General features: G+C 34.8%; 1 protein-coding gene across 5 annotated transcripts in view; it reads right to left on the minus strand.

Moving 5' to 3' along the window:
* RELCH (RAB11 binding and LisH domain, coiled-coil and HEAT repeat containing) overlaps positions 1–16,618 on the minus strand; it is a 95,357-nt gene that overhangs the window by 57,147 nt on the left and 21,592 nt on the right. For 4 of the 5 annotated variants that reach the window (XR_010727459.1, XM_066246283.1, XM_066246282.1 and 1 more), the window contains exons 2-8: positions 15,414–15,503; positions 8,339–8,410; positions 8,173–8,228; positions 7,960–8,073; positions 2,862–3,065; positions 2,665–2,756; positions 1,955–2,251 (exon numbers count right to left, since the gene is read on the minus strand). Coding sequence is in view for 4 of the 5 variants with exons in the window: in XM_066246283.1 (XP_066102380.1) it covers positions 1,955–2,251; positions 2,665–2,756; positions 2,862–3,065; positions 7,960–8,073; positions 8,173–8,228; positions 8,339–8,410; positions 15,414–15,503 (925 nt within the window). In the remaining variant the exon portion in view is untranslated. The remainder of the gene's footprint in view (positions 1–1,954; positions 2,252–2,664; positions 2,757–2,861; positions 3,066–7,959; positions 8,074–8,172; positions 8,229–8,338; positions 8,411–15,413; positions 15,504–16,618) is intronic. The other variant, XM_066246285.1, reaches the window with a different exon arrangement.

Raw genomic sequence — 16,618 nt, forward strand, 5'->3', positions numbered from 1 at the left:
CAGGCCTCAATCATTTTTTATTCCAACAGCTGCTGTCTCAGTCTCCTTTCCTCCTGTTTGCTACCCTCCAACTCCCTCCCCCCAGGAGTACTCTTTCTAAAACTGAGACACCGCCCTGTCCTAACTCATTCATGCGTCAACACGGCTTACGGAGTTCGTCTTTGCTTAATTCTCCAACTTCATCTCCTGTCATTCTTCTGACCGGCATGCTTTGTTGAAACCCTGTTCCCCAAATGCACTGCCGTCCTCTGGCACGGGCTGCTTCACCTCTTACCTCTGCCTGGTTAACCTGTGCTTACTAGGCAGGTCTCAGGAGGGAGGACACTTCTTCCCTGAAACCGTTCCTGCTGAGGACTAGGTCAGGTGCACTGACTGTTCCCACCGCAAGTTGAACTTCCTTCATATTAACCGGTTTCATACATCATTATAATTGTCTGGTTGTCATTCTTTCTCACACTGTTAAGTTCATGACTAAAGAGATTTCCACATATTTTGCTTTACATTCCTTGTTAACACTGTCTGATACATAGTTAAGAGCTGAAACAATTAGCTGAACAAATTTAACGATCATCTTGCTCCAGAGAGTGGCTTTTGAATATCAAAGGAAGTACTCCTAACACTAAAGAACTACTACAAATGCCATTATTGTTGAATCAGAACATAGATTATTTTATGACTAAATCTTATCCGTATTAAAGTAAATGCATTAGTTCAACTCTGTAAACTGCATAATACCTAAAAAATATAATATACCTCGTAGACACACTAAAAGTTGTGGTTCATGAGTGGAAAGCTTTGCTTAAAAACCATCCAACCAAACACCTCTCACTGACAATGAGTTCCTGTAAGTCAGGGATCGGGAACCTTTTTGGCTGAGAGAGCCATGAACACCACATATTTTAAAATATAATTCCATGAGAGCCATACAACGACCCATGTCCGTTAGGCATTATCCAATAAAAATTTGGTGTTGTCCCGGAAGACAGCTGTGATTGGCTCCAGCCACCCGCAACCATGAACATGAGTGGTAGGAAATGAATGGATTGTAATACATGAGAATGTTTTATATTTTTAACATTATTTTTTTAATTAAAGATTTGTCTGCGAGCCAGATGCAGCCATCAAAAGAGCCACATCTGGCTAGTGAGCCACAGGTTCCCGACCCCTGCTGTAAGTTGTGCTTTCCCACTCTATCCCAACACTGGGTACACTGTCTCTCTGTTTAAAGGAGAAGGAAGCATTACTTTGTGGCTCACATGACAGCACAGGATATTTGTGAGGATTAAAGATGTTGGTATATATACATAAAACATTTAGAACTGTGCCTGACATATTAAAGAGTTAAGTAAATAATCCTTCCTTAAAATGTTTTCACATTATAATGTAAATTATTTTTAAATTATAGTTTGTCTCCTTCACCAAAAAACATGATCATGAAGGGCAGGGCCCACGCTTTCGCCATCTGAGTTCAATAGCTGCGAGCCAATAAAAATCCAATCCATGAAGTAAAGAGACAACTAAGGATACGCTATTAGTAATGGTAGCAGACACAGGAAAAAGGACGAGGAGTAAAACCACTCCCTCTTTACCACAGGCAACCACATAGTCGCAAAACCACTGAGTCGGACAAGAACCAAGAAACAGCGGAAAGGAAGGGAGCTGGGGGAAACGTGTTTGCCATCCGTAGCAACATACACATTATTCATGGCTTTAAGTACTTAGCTGAGATAGACCCCGGCCCACTGATGGTTTATGCCTCTTAACGCAATTTAACTTAGCAATTAGTTTGCAATAACCCTTTCTGGGACATGTACTTTGCTATGTGTCAATGTCCACGTAAAACTTAGTGCATCTAATCGGCAAAAGCAGTTCAAGAAAGAACTGAAGCTCTTCCTGTCTGACAAAGTACTAAACGGCTGGAAGACACATTTCAGACTATAGGGCGCGTGCTCACCTGTTGGGTTTATCAAAATGGACTGCGTTTTTACTTGATGGAGAAGATGACGGCATTCTTTCTCTCTCTCTCCTGGGTAAAGAGTTTGGAAAATTCTCTTTAGGGGCAGTGGAATCAACTTCATCTGATTTTGAAAGATGGATATCATTGTTTCTTCCCTCGTCTGAACTGTTTCTAACTGGTTTCTGTCCACTGTCTTCAGGGTCTTTGTGCGGCGGAGACTGGTCCAAAGTAGGTTGAACAGAGTCACAAATGACAGGAATAGCAAAGTGTTCATTTTTGAGAAAGTCCATTTCACTGTAGAAGAAAAGAGAAATTATCAGGCAACTGTACCTTTAAAAATATGGGCAATAGCATCAGCCTTATAATGGGTTTCATGCCTTAACCACGTATAATAACAGAAAATGGTTTGGCAACTGAGCAATCTTTTCTGTGGCATATACACTGATGCTTCATGTCCCAAAAAGCAGCATAAAAATGCCCTTATAAACTCTGCTCTGGACTGACATGTCACTTGGTTCCTTTATTTGCAAAACAGGGTTAATTCCATCTACCCACAGGATCAAATATATAAAGCAATTATAAGACATTCTTTCAGAAGTATTACAATGTGAAAATTTATGTCTGACAACTGAAATGTTATGCTCTGTATTTATACAATCTTATATAATAAAGTTAGAATGTTTTAGAAATGATGAGTAAGTACTAACCTTTCAAGTCTTCGGATTTGTTCCATCAAAGACCATTTCTCACTATTTAATAAACTAACTTTATCTTCTAATTTCTGTACTAGCAAGGAGTTCTAAAATCAAAATGGGAGAGAAAGAGAAACTCAAGATCTCACAGTATGCCTTTCTGTAGTTTAAACACTTTCTGTGGACTGGCTGAGCTAGTTAACATCTCTCACCTCTACAGTCTGAGGACCTTCAAGGGTTGAAGGAAGGCTGCCTAAAATTGGCGTCAGGGCCTCTAATTCATCTTCTTCTACACCACTGGCCACGTCCACAAGGTCTTTCCCGGTCACCTGGTGGTTTCCAAAATCTCGGTAGAGTTGCAGTAAGTCTGGAGGTTTTGGAATGTTTAACCCTACATCATCCCATAGTTCAAAATCCTAAAAGATTAACAACATAAAAACACTCTATAAAGCAAGTTTGTCCTGCGTTTTTGAGATTTTACCCTTTAAGGTGATTATCCTGAAAACTGAACATCATTGTAATTTTGTTACAATGTTAAAGAGTTTTCTAAAGTTCCGGAGTCATCAATCACATGCAAATATACCGTCCTACCATTCTCTCATCCACTAATTCATCAGAATTTAGTATTAATTTGATATCTTCTAACTTATTTATAATTTGCATTCATTTGAATGTTCTAAATGTGATACCCTCAAATCTTTGAGGGCTTAATGAATAATGGGAATATCTATTATTGAGGGTTGAATCTGAAATAGGTATAAAATAGGTATTAAAAAACTAGACTCAAGCATAAAATTCATATCTGTCTCCACTTTTTATTATTGTTATAAATTAATTTGAAACTTGAACAGGTTATCTATCCAATGAGTATAGTACTTATCTCTCAGGGCTTTATTAAGGATTAAATAAAAGACACATTAACGCATTAACATAGTGTTTGGTTTACAAGAACAAAACAAATTTAATCTTTTAAAAAAGTATGAGATGACTATTACATATATTATTCAAATGTCCATTTATCCATCTATATTCATCCAATATTTATTAGCTATCTACCCTCTGCTTAGAACCAGGGATAAAATAGTCACCATTCAGGGAATTTGACAGTTCAATAGTAGAGACATAAAGATATAAGTAGATCTAAAGAATCGCATATTATGACGGAAGAACTGTCAAGAATTCAGAGAAAGGAGCCAATTCTGTCCTGAGGTGGGCGTAAGGAGAGGTTTCTGGAAGTTGATGACCTACACATCTTCTCAGAAAAGGGTCAGGTATTTCTGAGGCAGATGGAAACGAAAGCAGAGGGGACCTAATTATTTCAGAGCAGAAGGGACTTAATTATTTCAGAGACAAAGCTCCGAAGAAACCATTATGTTCGGGGAAAAGCAAGCCCTTGTTTATATCTGATTTAATGAATAGGCAAAAATGTGAAGAGGATAGGCTAAAAAAGCTGAGTGTAAATTTAGAATTGATAAGGAAGAAAAGCAGAAAGCAAGAGAGATGATGATGGGAGATACAGGGAGAGGTCAGGGAAGACGACAACGAGGCGGAACAGATGCGGTGGGAACGAGAGTGCCGTGGAGCACCGCCACTTCCTGCGGGGGGGGGGGGGGGGGCGGAGCACTGCCACAGGGCGGGGTCGGGAGCAACCACCATTAGACTGCGAAATGCGCCACCTCCTACTTGAAAGAGAAGAAACAGGGCCTTCAGCAAACAGACACGTCTTATTTAATGCAAAAAAGGGCATTCTCAGGAGAAGCTGAAAATATACTAAGTTTATTGAGGATTAGTAAGTTTCAAATAGCACATAGAAAGAGAGGATGGGAAGGAAGTCAGTCATAAAAGAAAGAGCACAGTGCTTGCCTTACAACAAGAACAAAAATTTAATCTAAGCAAAGAGCAGCATGAAAATGATGTATGCAGATGAAACTGTAAGAAAACTACCAGTAAGTATTTACTGAGTGTGTTACATGAGCACATACAGAGACGAACAAGAGGTTATTTTAGCTTCAAGGGCTTACAGCCTAGTCAGGGAGACATGGGATAATTTCAGGCAATTGAAAGTGCCTTTAAGAGGGTAAGATGGGAGTCTATGATAGAAAACAAAATAGGGTGAAGTCTCAATTTTGGTCAGAATCATAATGGAGAGGAGTGAGGACTTCAGATAGTTCTGATTTCAGGCCAGTTGAAATTAGCAGTAAATGTTGCTTAATGGTTAAAGAACAGTTATTAATAAAAACTTCCATTGCCTTTCTTAACAAAACAAAACACCAGCTTTCTTAAACCACACAAGTTAAATAAATTCACAAGCCAATATAAAATGCACAACTTGCTAAATTTTGACATGTATACATCCCTGAACAGATCACCCCAAACAAGAAAATGAATTTGTTCACTTCCAAAAGTTTTCTTAGACGCCTTTGCAATTCTTCCTTCTTATTCTTTACACCCTCCCTGTTCCTAGGCAAATACTATTCTGTTTTATTTACATTTCTTAGAATTTTATATAAATAGAATTATAAGTAAACACTCCATCTGGGTTCATTCAGATTAATGATTTTCAGATTGATCCATGTCGTATCAATTAGAAGTTCATTCCTTTTTATTGAGTAGTATTCCACTGTAAGGATATAAGAATTTTTTACCCCATCACCTGCTCTTGGATATTTGTGTTGTTTCCTGGATTTCAGTTATTATAAATAAAGCTATTAATATCACATCTTTGAATGAACATATGCTTCATTTCTCTTGGACTGTAAGATCTAGGAATGGAGTGATCAGTTCATATAGGAGGTGAATGTTTTAACTTTTTAAAGAAACTACCAAAATGTGTTCCAAAGTAACCGAACCATTTTTCATTCCCACTAGCAATGATGAGACTTCTAGTTGCTTAACATGCTTGCCAAGACTTGGTACAGTCTTAGTTAGACATTCTAATTAATGTGCTGTGTAATCTCATTGTGATGCAATTTACATTTCCGAAGCGATTAAAGATGCTGAGCATCTTTTTCGTGTGTTCTTTGTCATTTACATAATAAGTTCTTTGTTGAAGCATCTGTTTAAATCTTTTGTCCATCTTTACTGAGTTTACAGACCTTTACATATTCTGGATCTAAGTCTTTTATCAGCTATAGTACTTCTAAATATGTCTCCCAACCTATGGCACATCTTTACATTTGTTTTAGAGGGGCTTTTAAAGAGCAAAAGTTATTAATTTTGATGAGAACAAGTTTGAAATCACTATGGTTTTGGTGTTGTGTCTAATAAATCCTTGTCTACTTTCCAAAGTTGCAATAAATTTTTCCTATGTTTTCTTCTAAAAGCCTTACAGATTTAGAATTCATATTTAAATCTATGATTCCTTTGAATTATTTTTTGAATATGCTGTGAGGTATGGGTTGAAGTTCATTTCAGGGGGCATATAAATATCAAAGTGTTTCAGTACCAACTGTCAAAAGACTATCCTTGCTGCATGGAACTTATTTTGCATTTTGAGAGAAATCAAAAGATGACCCAGTATGAGTCAATCTCTTTACTACCTTATGTTCCATTCATCTATTTCTTTCTTTATGCCAAGAAGACTGTCTCAACTATAGTTGTCTTGAACTATTTTGAAATCAGGTAGTTTAAGTCCTCCAAATTTGTTCTTCTTTGTTAATGTTTTTTGGCCATAGTACTAGGTTCTTTCCATTTCCATATGGACTTTAGAACAAACTAATTAATAGCTACAAAAAATGCCGGTGAAGTTTTGATTGAGAACACACTGAAAATGCAAACTGATTTCGGAAAACTAACAATGTGACATCACGGAATCCTCTGATCTCTGAGCACATCTCCTTTATGTCCTTTAACTTCTCAGCATGTGTAGTAGTTTTCAGTGTACAAGCCTTTGCAGATTTATCCCTAAGTATTTCCTATTTTTTGATACTTTGTAAACAGCATTTAAAAATGTTCATATCTAATTGTTGCTAGCATACAAAGATACAACTGATTTCTGTTTACTGATCCTGTATCCTACAACCGTGCTAAAATCAATGATTAGTTCTAGTATCTTTTTCGGATAGTCTCTTGGATTTCCTTACATACACAACCCTGTCAGCAGTGAATAAAGGCAGTTTTATTTCTTCCTTTCCAAAATGTGTGCCTTTCCTTTCTTTGTCTTGCCCTGTGTTGGCTGGAGTCTTCAGTGTGATGTTCAACAGACGAGTGAAAGCATATACCTTGCCTTTTCCCTCATCTCTCAGCAGTTATGTATGATGTTAGTGATAGTATTTCTGTACAGGTCTTTTATGAGGCTGAGGAAATTCCTCTCTATTCCTAGTTTCTTTAAAGTTTTTATGGGGAATGTATGTTTGATTGTGTCAAATCTTTTCTTTTTGTTATCTTCTGAGATGGTTATTTAATTGTCTTCTCTTTTAGTGTCTTCAAGTAGTAAATCACAGTGACTGATTTTAGATATTAAATCAACCTTATATTCCTTGAATAAACCATTTGGTCATGATGTATAATATTAACCTTTTAATACAGTATTCTTGGATTTGATATCATAAAATGTTATATAGAACTGTTGTATAATGTTATATAAAATAACTGAGTGAGTAATTGAACTGCTGTCTCCATTTGAGAATGTTTATTTTTGTTTAAACTACCCATGGGATATTTTATGGACCAATGTAATATACCTGATTTAAATTGATGGCCTCCTGATTTCTACATAATAAACTCTTTGATATTTACTTTCCTAAGGTGCACGATTAAAACTAACTGATTAGCACTAAGTCAAAATATTACAGAGTTGAGAGCTAACACTAAAACAAGGTATCATTTCTTTGCTTATAATATTTTATCAGGAAAATAATGAGGCTTTAAAATTGGTTCCTATGATAAGAGACACTACTTACATTCATACTCTTGTTCAAAATATTCTTATAATTGCTGTGATCTATTGATCACCTTAATTATTATAGTGCTACTGAAGAGGTTTTTATTACTATATATTGACCTGTACTACAAAGTAAATGTTTAAAGGAAAAACACCCAGCACATTCTATAAACACATGAAAATATGAATAGATTATATAGTTACTGAGAGTTGTAAAATGCTACCTGGAAAGAATGCGAAGTCTTCGTGGAAGGAGAAAATATCTACAAGTCAACAGAATACTAGAATGGGTAGGCAAGTATATGTGTTTGGTAACTAGCCTTATGGAAGTTACTTTATGTACAACTTTAAAAACTTAAAGAAACAAGAGAAAATAAGCACACTTTAAGTTAAAAATGAAAATCACTTGTTAAAATAAGTTACTGTACCTGATCATCGTTTTCATCGGAAAAGGTTATTGATGTAAGCTTGTAGTTATTCTTTAATAAAAATTCATTGACTAAGAAGTTTAGGGCTCTCTTTTCAAGAGGTTTAATTGGCTCCTATAGATAAAATAAGATAAAATACCGTAAGTTCTCCTCCTTCAATACTTGTGCTACCATTTCACGTGGACAACACTTTCAGATCTGTCACTCACCCACCTGAATTTCAGGACTTGATTTGTAATTTTTTCGTTCCTGTAAAGGAACTTCATGTTCTGGTGGAAGAAAATATAAATAATATTTTACTATATTACATTTGAAAATATCTCAGCTACTTCTACATTGTCAAAGAAGGAATAGTTCCAAAAAATTTTATGTACACCACCTGCAGCCTTTGTCAGGTTGGCTCGGAGGGCCTGAATGGTCTCCTTGGCTTTCCGTAGTTCAAACTCCAGGACTGGACAGGGATTTGGAATAAACACACACAGGCATCCAACCAAGAAAAGGGAAACAAAAATAAAAAAATAAAAAGCAAGGATGGGTATGAAAAAAAAATACAATTTGTATTGAAAACAGAAAGCATGCAATCTTTATGAAACTTGTGAACGCATGCAGCAGAGTTGATTTGCAAGCAAACTAGTGAATGTTTTCCATAGTTTTAGAATTCAGGGGACTATCGATAAAATGTTCTAGCTGTCTGACAAGGAATAGGTTCATTTAAAAATAAAATCTATAGCATACTCTCATCTAGGTAAACAAAAATATTAGTTATCATGTCACTCAGTCTAGGTAAAAAAAGTTAATAAAATGTTCTTAGGTAGTATAATTTTAGGAGAAAAGATAAAAATTAGATGAAGTCCAAGCAAATATACTCAAAAAAAGAGAAAAAAACCTTAGGATTAAAAAGAAAAAGGTTTTTATAATTGCATTATCTAGAATAATGTTATAAATCAATACACAAAAATGTTAGTGAATATATTCCTTTATTAAGATGTTGAAGGAATATAGTTTAAATATTTAACAAATGTTGGGAAGTCTATAAAATATCCTACACACCATCATAGATATGTTAAATATTTATCTTTTTAAGAAGTTCCTTAGGGTGGGTTTATTTTAGGTTTCATTTTAAGCCAAAGGGTAGAAATAGTTTGTCTTTCAATTTCTAAATAAGATCATTTTAAAGCAAAAGATTGTGTATAATTCTAAAAGTGTAATTACCTAAGGATACTAACTAAAATTATTTAGAATTTCAAAGTTTCTCATAACTCTTCAAATAGCTATTTGTTAAAGAGGTACAGATGAAACTTGAAAATTTCTCCTTAATCATAATCTGATTATAAAATAAACATTAATATTGAGGAAACATTTTAATAAGCTCTTTAAAATGTTTCTTGATGAGCAAGATTTAACTGTATGTGTCTTAAGTGGAAATGCTCTTTTAAATATACGAACAGTGGTCTAAAATATAAATAAAGCCATTTCAGTAAATTTTCACTAGAAAAATTAAGTCATCTTGTCACAACTAAATATTTAAAAATTATAGTATTTAAATAGTTCTGCATAAAAACTAGCAAATTTAAAAAATTAAATATGCAATTTTTCCTGATTGACTAATAAACAGAAAAAATAAGATGGCAAATGAGATGCTATCTGAGACAACAAAGCTATAAATATATATGGAAAAATTAAGATTCACTCAGTTTGCATATTTTCATTAAAAACTTAGGATGTAACATCTAGTACATGAGGGCCAATTAGTTTGATGCACAGAATTTCACTGCAAAAACACGGAAGCACAACCGAAAATCAGATGCATGTATGAACTATTTCTTTTTTGGTAGTCAGCAATGCTGATCTGCAAACATCTCTGTGCAACAAAGTTAAAATACTTTCTCGAAAATTTATACTTCTGGAAACTCGGAGTTTGTGTTTAAAGTTGAACTGCACCCATTTAGTGTATAAGGTAAGTACAGAGTAGGTTCGCTTTTTTAAAAAATTTTGAAACTCCAGGTAATTAATTTTGATTTAAAAATACTGAACTATATATACCATGAGTACAATGAGTACACATATTACGTTTTCAGTATGACGATTTACTAAGCCATATTACAGAACAATTGCAGATCAGAAGTGCCCTGCACCAGAGACAGAAATATGAAAAAAGAAATGAAATAAATGGTCAAAACACAAACTGTGAAAAACTCAAATTCAACTGGTGAAAATTTAGGTGACCAGGAGCAAAACATTGAATGATCAAGGCACAGAAAGCCAGAAAAACCCATGTCAGACGGCAAGAATTTAGATTTTTATGCACATCTACATATACACTGCCAAATATTAACACTTAATGATTTGAGAAGATAGTGCTTATCAAAATGAATTCACTCTGCTGCATGTTTCTTAATATACAATATAGACTTTAAAAGACAGAGGCATATCTTTGAAGCTATAGCACGTCTCTATAAAGGCACAGTATGGTCAATTAACTGCAGTTATGTGAGAAGTTTCGCAAGAATGGCCTGAACAGCTGTAATTACACATATATGAGTTTGTCTCTTTTTTATTAAAAAATATTGGCTTAAAGCTCAAAATTAATTGTCATGTAAAAAGATACACTGTACCAAACAACATTCAAAATTTTTTCATTCTTGATTCTTCATAAAAATGTTTGAGGATGTGTATATTTTTAAAACACACTGTAGGAACCAAAGACCAATCTGCTCACTCCACTATCCCAACCCTCTAGTCACCCAACACTACTGAATGCAATTTTATTGGAACTAAAGTAACAACTTCCAAGAGGTAGGTATATTCTAATAATGCATGTTACAATCTTACCAAAATACTAATGATTAAGTCGGTATAAGCAACTCCAGATAGGCTGAAACATTATTTCCCAACAGGGTTGGATAATACTGCTATAATAGCAGAGGTACTTGGGTGCTAAAAGATCATGCTCTCATGACTTGGGAGACTGTACAACTGACTGTGGAAACACCAAAGGTGAAGTGTTCAATTTCAAAGCAGAAAAAAATATCAATCCTTTGATGCCCCAACTTAATATACCACTAATATTATCTTGAAATATTTGCTAATCTCAGTTCATTTTGGCACAAAACTCAAAATATTATTTTGGAAGACCTTTTCCATAACATTGATCAGTCAAGTATTTTTTCATTCCTATTCTTGTTAACTAATGAAGAGTTCAAATCAACAAGGTTGAGTCAAGAACCTTGCCATCTCATGGCAGACATAAAATTGCCTTCTTACAAGTCCTGGATGCTGTTTTTCTTATGAATATAAAGTGATCTGACTTGATAATAAAATACCATTTCCCCATCTTAACTACTTATTTTATTGTCCCTTAAACATTTCTAGGAAAAGCAAAGATTCTCTTAAGATTATGAGTTAGAATAAAAATCTGTTCTTAAAATATTAAAATCCTAAGACAATACCATCAGTACCCGTCCTGGGTTTAGAGAATTAGCAAAGGCATGTGCTGTTAGGCATGACTTGGAAGATAGTGAGAAATAAACAAATGAAAGCAAGATGCAATCTCTACAGTTTGTAGACTTTAATCTTCCATATTCATCATAACGGGAGAAAATCATCTTCCCTATGCACTAAAAGAAAACAAATTCTTTCCATTACTGTTTCTCCCACTCAAGTTCTTATATAAATTTCTCTATCACTCATTGCAAAGATGGCACTTCTCAGGGGGTAATTCTTGACCCTTTTCTTACTCTGCATACTCCCCTGGGATGATATTCAGGCTTATAATTTAACTATGAAAATCTCTGAAAATTCAAAAACCTTTATATCTTTTCCCCATGTACAGACTTACCTAATTATCATCTGGACAAGCCCAATTGAATGTCTCATAGGTTTTGAATTCAATCCTCTCTAAATGAATTTCACCCTCTTCCTCTCCAATCTGCTCTGCCTTCCCCTCTGTCATCTCTCTCCATTAATGGCACCACTATCTATGAGCTGCTCAAACAGGAAACCTGGGGGACTCTTCACTTACCCCTGAGCTTATTCCCATATTAATGAAGTGTCCAAGTCATAATGACTGCAACCCTTGAGTAACCCCTAAATAACCACTCATCTCAGTTGTCTCTGGAACTGTCCTAGTTCAGATCTTTATGATTTATCATATAAATTACAACCTATAAACCATATTAAAGGACTGTCACCTTTAAAGCTTTGTTATATACTGCTCACAAAAATTAGGGGATATTTCAAAATAAATATGAAGCAATAAAAAAAGCATTTGATTTTTTTTTATTAAACAAGAACATCAGAAAAGCAAATGACAAGTCAAAAGAAAGTTGTTCAATTATGCAAATGAGATGCAAAACTAACTTTTATTTCATTGGTGAAAATGCACTAGACAAAAGGCTGAAAGTACTGGAGTATCTGCATGTTCCCTGATCCCCTAATTTTTGTGAGCAGTGTGGTATCTATTCTATCTTACATCACACAAGATCATAAGTACAATTTAAGTAAGTTTCAAAATTAAAAAACAAAAGTACTGCTAAAGGAAGTACAAATATGTACTAGGGAAGAAACAGGTAATAGAAGGCAAATAGGGCGATGAATCCTGGCACAGCTGGATGTGTGCTACAGGCCAACAGCTGCTTCTTACCTGGAGCCCGGGGCAGGCCATCCCACAGGCAGACATCTGAATCTTATTTCAGAATGTCTAATAGATCATTTAAGCTTTAGAAAGGCTTCCTATGTCCCTTTTGTTGACCACTGTTCCCAGAACAGCATACTACCTTGAATACAGAGTAAGCACTCAAATACTCATTGAATGAATGAGCATTCTAATGCTTGATGTCACACGTAACAAATCTGAAACATTACTGATCTTACCAGTAATAAGGAGTGTCTTTCCCACACAATAGAAAGCAGTTTTTGGAGTTCTCTAGATCCCAACATAAAAGTTAAGGTGTGAACTAGAGAAGTAATACAGTAACAGGTAGAGCTAGGAGAACTAATACAGTTGGAAACAGATGCTAAAAGATACGAATATGAGAAAAAATTTATTTCATATTAGCATTGTAAGGAATCAAAAATTACTTTATCTCCCCAAAGTTAGAGACCGAGTGCAATCTTTAGATTAAATACATAAGGTGAAAATTACCACGTATTTAAAACAATTCATTCGTAGTTTGCCTGGTCATAACATTTCCTTTTAAATCAGTAATGTTTTCCCTAACTAGAAATGCTAAAATACCTAAATAAGGAGAATAATGATGACCCTCTTAAATTTGACTAAATTTAAAATTTAGATTTGCAAATGTAAAAAAAAAAAAGGAAAGTTATTTTCTAATATGGAACAATTTGAACAATAATACAACATAAAACTAGACATACCTGGTTAGTCTTAATAATCTAAAATATCATGTATTCAATATTTAATATATAACATAAGATATATAATACCTAATACTTACTATATAATTATATATAACATAAAGCTACTTAACATGAAATAATTAGTAGGACAAATTAGTCCTAAAATTATTTCAGAAGTTCCCATTTAATAGTTTTTAGATATTACTGATGTGATTTCCTGTTTTGACACATTTGTCAATAATAATGTTTATAACAAATCATGATTAGAGGGCCACATTAAACTCTTCCACTGACATCCCCATTCAAATGGTATTGCTATTGGTTAAACTTCTAAATCTTCTTTTAGCTTCTAGTGAACTAAAAACAATTACATCATTTTTAACTCAGATAATACTCTCTGAGGTTTTTAAGTATTAAATGTTGTTCTCAAGTAATGAATAAAAGTCAGGGATTAGAATATCACTTTAATCAGGTCAAATCCTCCATAAGAGGCAGCACATGGTACAGTTGTGGGCTCTGCTGCTGGGCTATCAGCATTTAAACCCTAACTCTACCACTGGAGTCCTAAATAATCCATCAGAGCACCTCAATTTCCTAGGGAGGAGGAGGATGATAATTTATAACTCAATGAGTTAATATACATTTAAGGCAGTGTGTACAATGGAGCGAATGCTATGTAAAAATTAGCACTCACTTTTATTCATAATGACCATGACAGGTAAACATTTGGTAGGTTTTAACTAACTTGTCCCAGTACGTGGAAGAAAAATTCAAGAGTTGTTCAAGAGAAGAATCCATATTATGGGTGGTTCCTGACTCCACACTGACTTCACATTGCCTCTGCAGACTCCATCTGTCTCACGTGCATCGCTCTTGTTCAAGGAGTACGCATCACTGTGGTGGATATCAAAACAACTAACTGTTGTCTGTCTGCTATCCCCGTCTACATCTGAGCCAATGTCCTATGAAAACCACAATTCCTACTAGGCATTCAAGAATGACTTCAGTGACAGATAGCTACAACCTTGAGGCACCAGAAGGTTACGAGGTATTTGACACTTAAAGAGCCAGAGCTGCTACAATGGTAATTCCAGGGTGGACCTGCAGCAAAATACAACTGGCTTTGACCCAGCCAATAGGATGGTGATTACCAGAGGAAAATGGGGGGGGGGGGGAGGGGAGAGAAGAGGGTGCAGGGGAGATAAATGGTGATAGAAGGAGACTTGACTTGGGGTGATGAATATACAATATAATTAATATACAGATGATATATTATAGAATTATATACCTGAAAACTAAATAATTCTATTAACCAATGTCACCCCAATAAATTCAATAAAAAACAACAAAAAAGAACACAACTGGCCTCACTTAATATAGGCAGAACATGAGATTCAAATTAGTCTTCTGAAGACTACACACATCCAATGGTGATGCTTAGAAGGCAGAACTGTAGGAGTGTATAGATGGGAAGAAGACTAGAATGAGTAACCAAGCAACCAGAAAAAAATGTTACTGGTCTTCTTATTGGAATGGGCAAGGTGCTGGAGGCCCCTGCTGTATGTACCAAGCATTAACTCTTTGTTTTCTGGATCATAGGGAAGTCAGGAAAAGTTTCTGGAGAGATGCTGGATGGTTAGGAATACTTAAGGAACTCAAGACAAAGTTTTATTCACAACTAGCATGAAAGTATTTCAACCAATTTTAGCAAACAGTAGAGTTGTACTAGTATACAATGCCTGAATTATGAGCCCTGATTTGGAGGATCAAAGGAATGAGAAGGCCAAGGTCCAACTAATTTTGTACTCAACAGTGGCTACCTTAAAGCTGTTTTACACCAATTTTATAACTACATGGTTGTAAACTGTTGGCTCTAAGAACTCAGAAAATTTTAGGTGTGCAAAACCAGGTACTCACAGCACCACTGAAAGTTAGGGTTTGAGATGTTCCCTCTAGCTAGTAAATCAGTCAATTAATTTTGTATAATAACTTTATAATTCTATTAACATACCAAATCACAGAAGGAAAAGAATTCCTTAAGTCACTTTATTATTCCTGAATAGTCAAAGAATCCAGATCTGTCTTCACACTCTTACCTGCGACTCTCTCATCTGTCTCCCTGTTACCATCATCGGAATATCTTGCAAAATCTAAAGAGTCAAGGGTACTGATGCTCCCCGCTCGATCTGCAATAAAGAGAAAAAGATAAGAATTAAACAGATTTTTATTTAATTATCAAAATAAGGGGCTGGAAATTAATTACTTACAATGATTTCCAGTTAATAAAACTATGGTTCTAAGATTTAGGAATTAAAATAATAAAGTAAAAATGCTCACACCAATTAAACTACTACAAAATAACTCAAGTTTCCCTGCCTCAAATCTTGGTTAACTCCTAAACAATGCATACACAGGGCACACTGCAACAAGACAATCCAAAGACAAAAAAAAAAAAAAAAAAAAAAATGAGCTGCTGCCCAAGAGTTTGTAGATTGAGTCCAACAAGATAATTTCTTACTTAAAAAAATAAAGTTTGAAAAAGTAGACTAGAATCCTGTCTCCACAATAATAAACATATACTGTATTGTCTACCATACAGTCCAAAATTACTTGATATAAAAGAATTAGTAAAATGTGACTCAGTCTCAAGAGAAAATACTATCACGAAGGACCAATTCCCAAATAATCCAGATATTAGAATTGGTAGAATAACTTTTCCTTAATTCTTTATTTTACCTCCTCACTAGACATTCACTCCATCTGTAGATGTATTTCCAAAATAAATCACACAACTTCTTACCACGTTCACTGTTAAAACCCAGCCTAAGCCACAACTATTACTAGCTTCAGCCAGGTATAATATCCTAATGGTCTTGGACTAGACAATAGCTAGACTATCATATAAAAATAGATATTATAACTATGCTCAGTGAAGTAAAGGAATATACGAATGAAAGGAGAGGAAATCTCAGCAGAAAAAAATAAAACCCTAGTGGAAATTCTGGAACTGAAAAATATGTCATTAGGCAATGTCACCCCTGTGTGAACATCATAGAGCACACTTACACAAACCTAGAGGATAATTGCTCCTTGGCTACAAGCCTGTACAGCATGTAACTATACAAAACAACATGAGATTAAATCAAGAACAAGAAAATGTGATCAAGAGACATAGTAAGCACAAGATGTAGGAGGCTGCTTGCTTCTGGTGTAACATGGTACACTGTTTTACAGCAAACTTCTTTCGTACATAGAAAAAAATGCCTTTTATTTGTTTTACTTTTTAAATTTTTATATTTAT

This window comes from Saccopteryx bilineata, chromosome 11 (assembly GCF_036850765.1).
Source record: "Saccopteryx bilineata isolate mSacBil1 chromosome 11, mSacBil1_pri_phased_curated, whole genome shotgun sequence".
NCBI lineage: Eukaryota > Metazoa > Chordata > Mammalia > Chiroptera > Emballonuridae > Saccopteryx > Saccopteryx bilineata.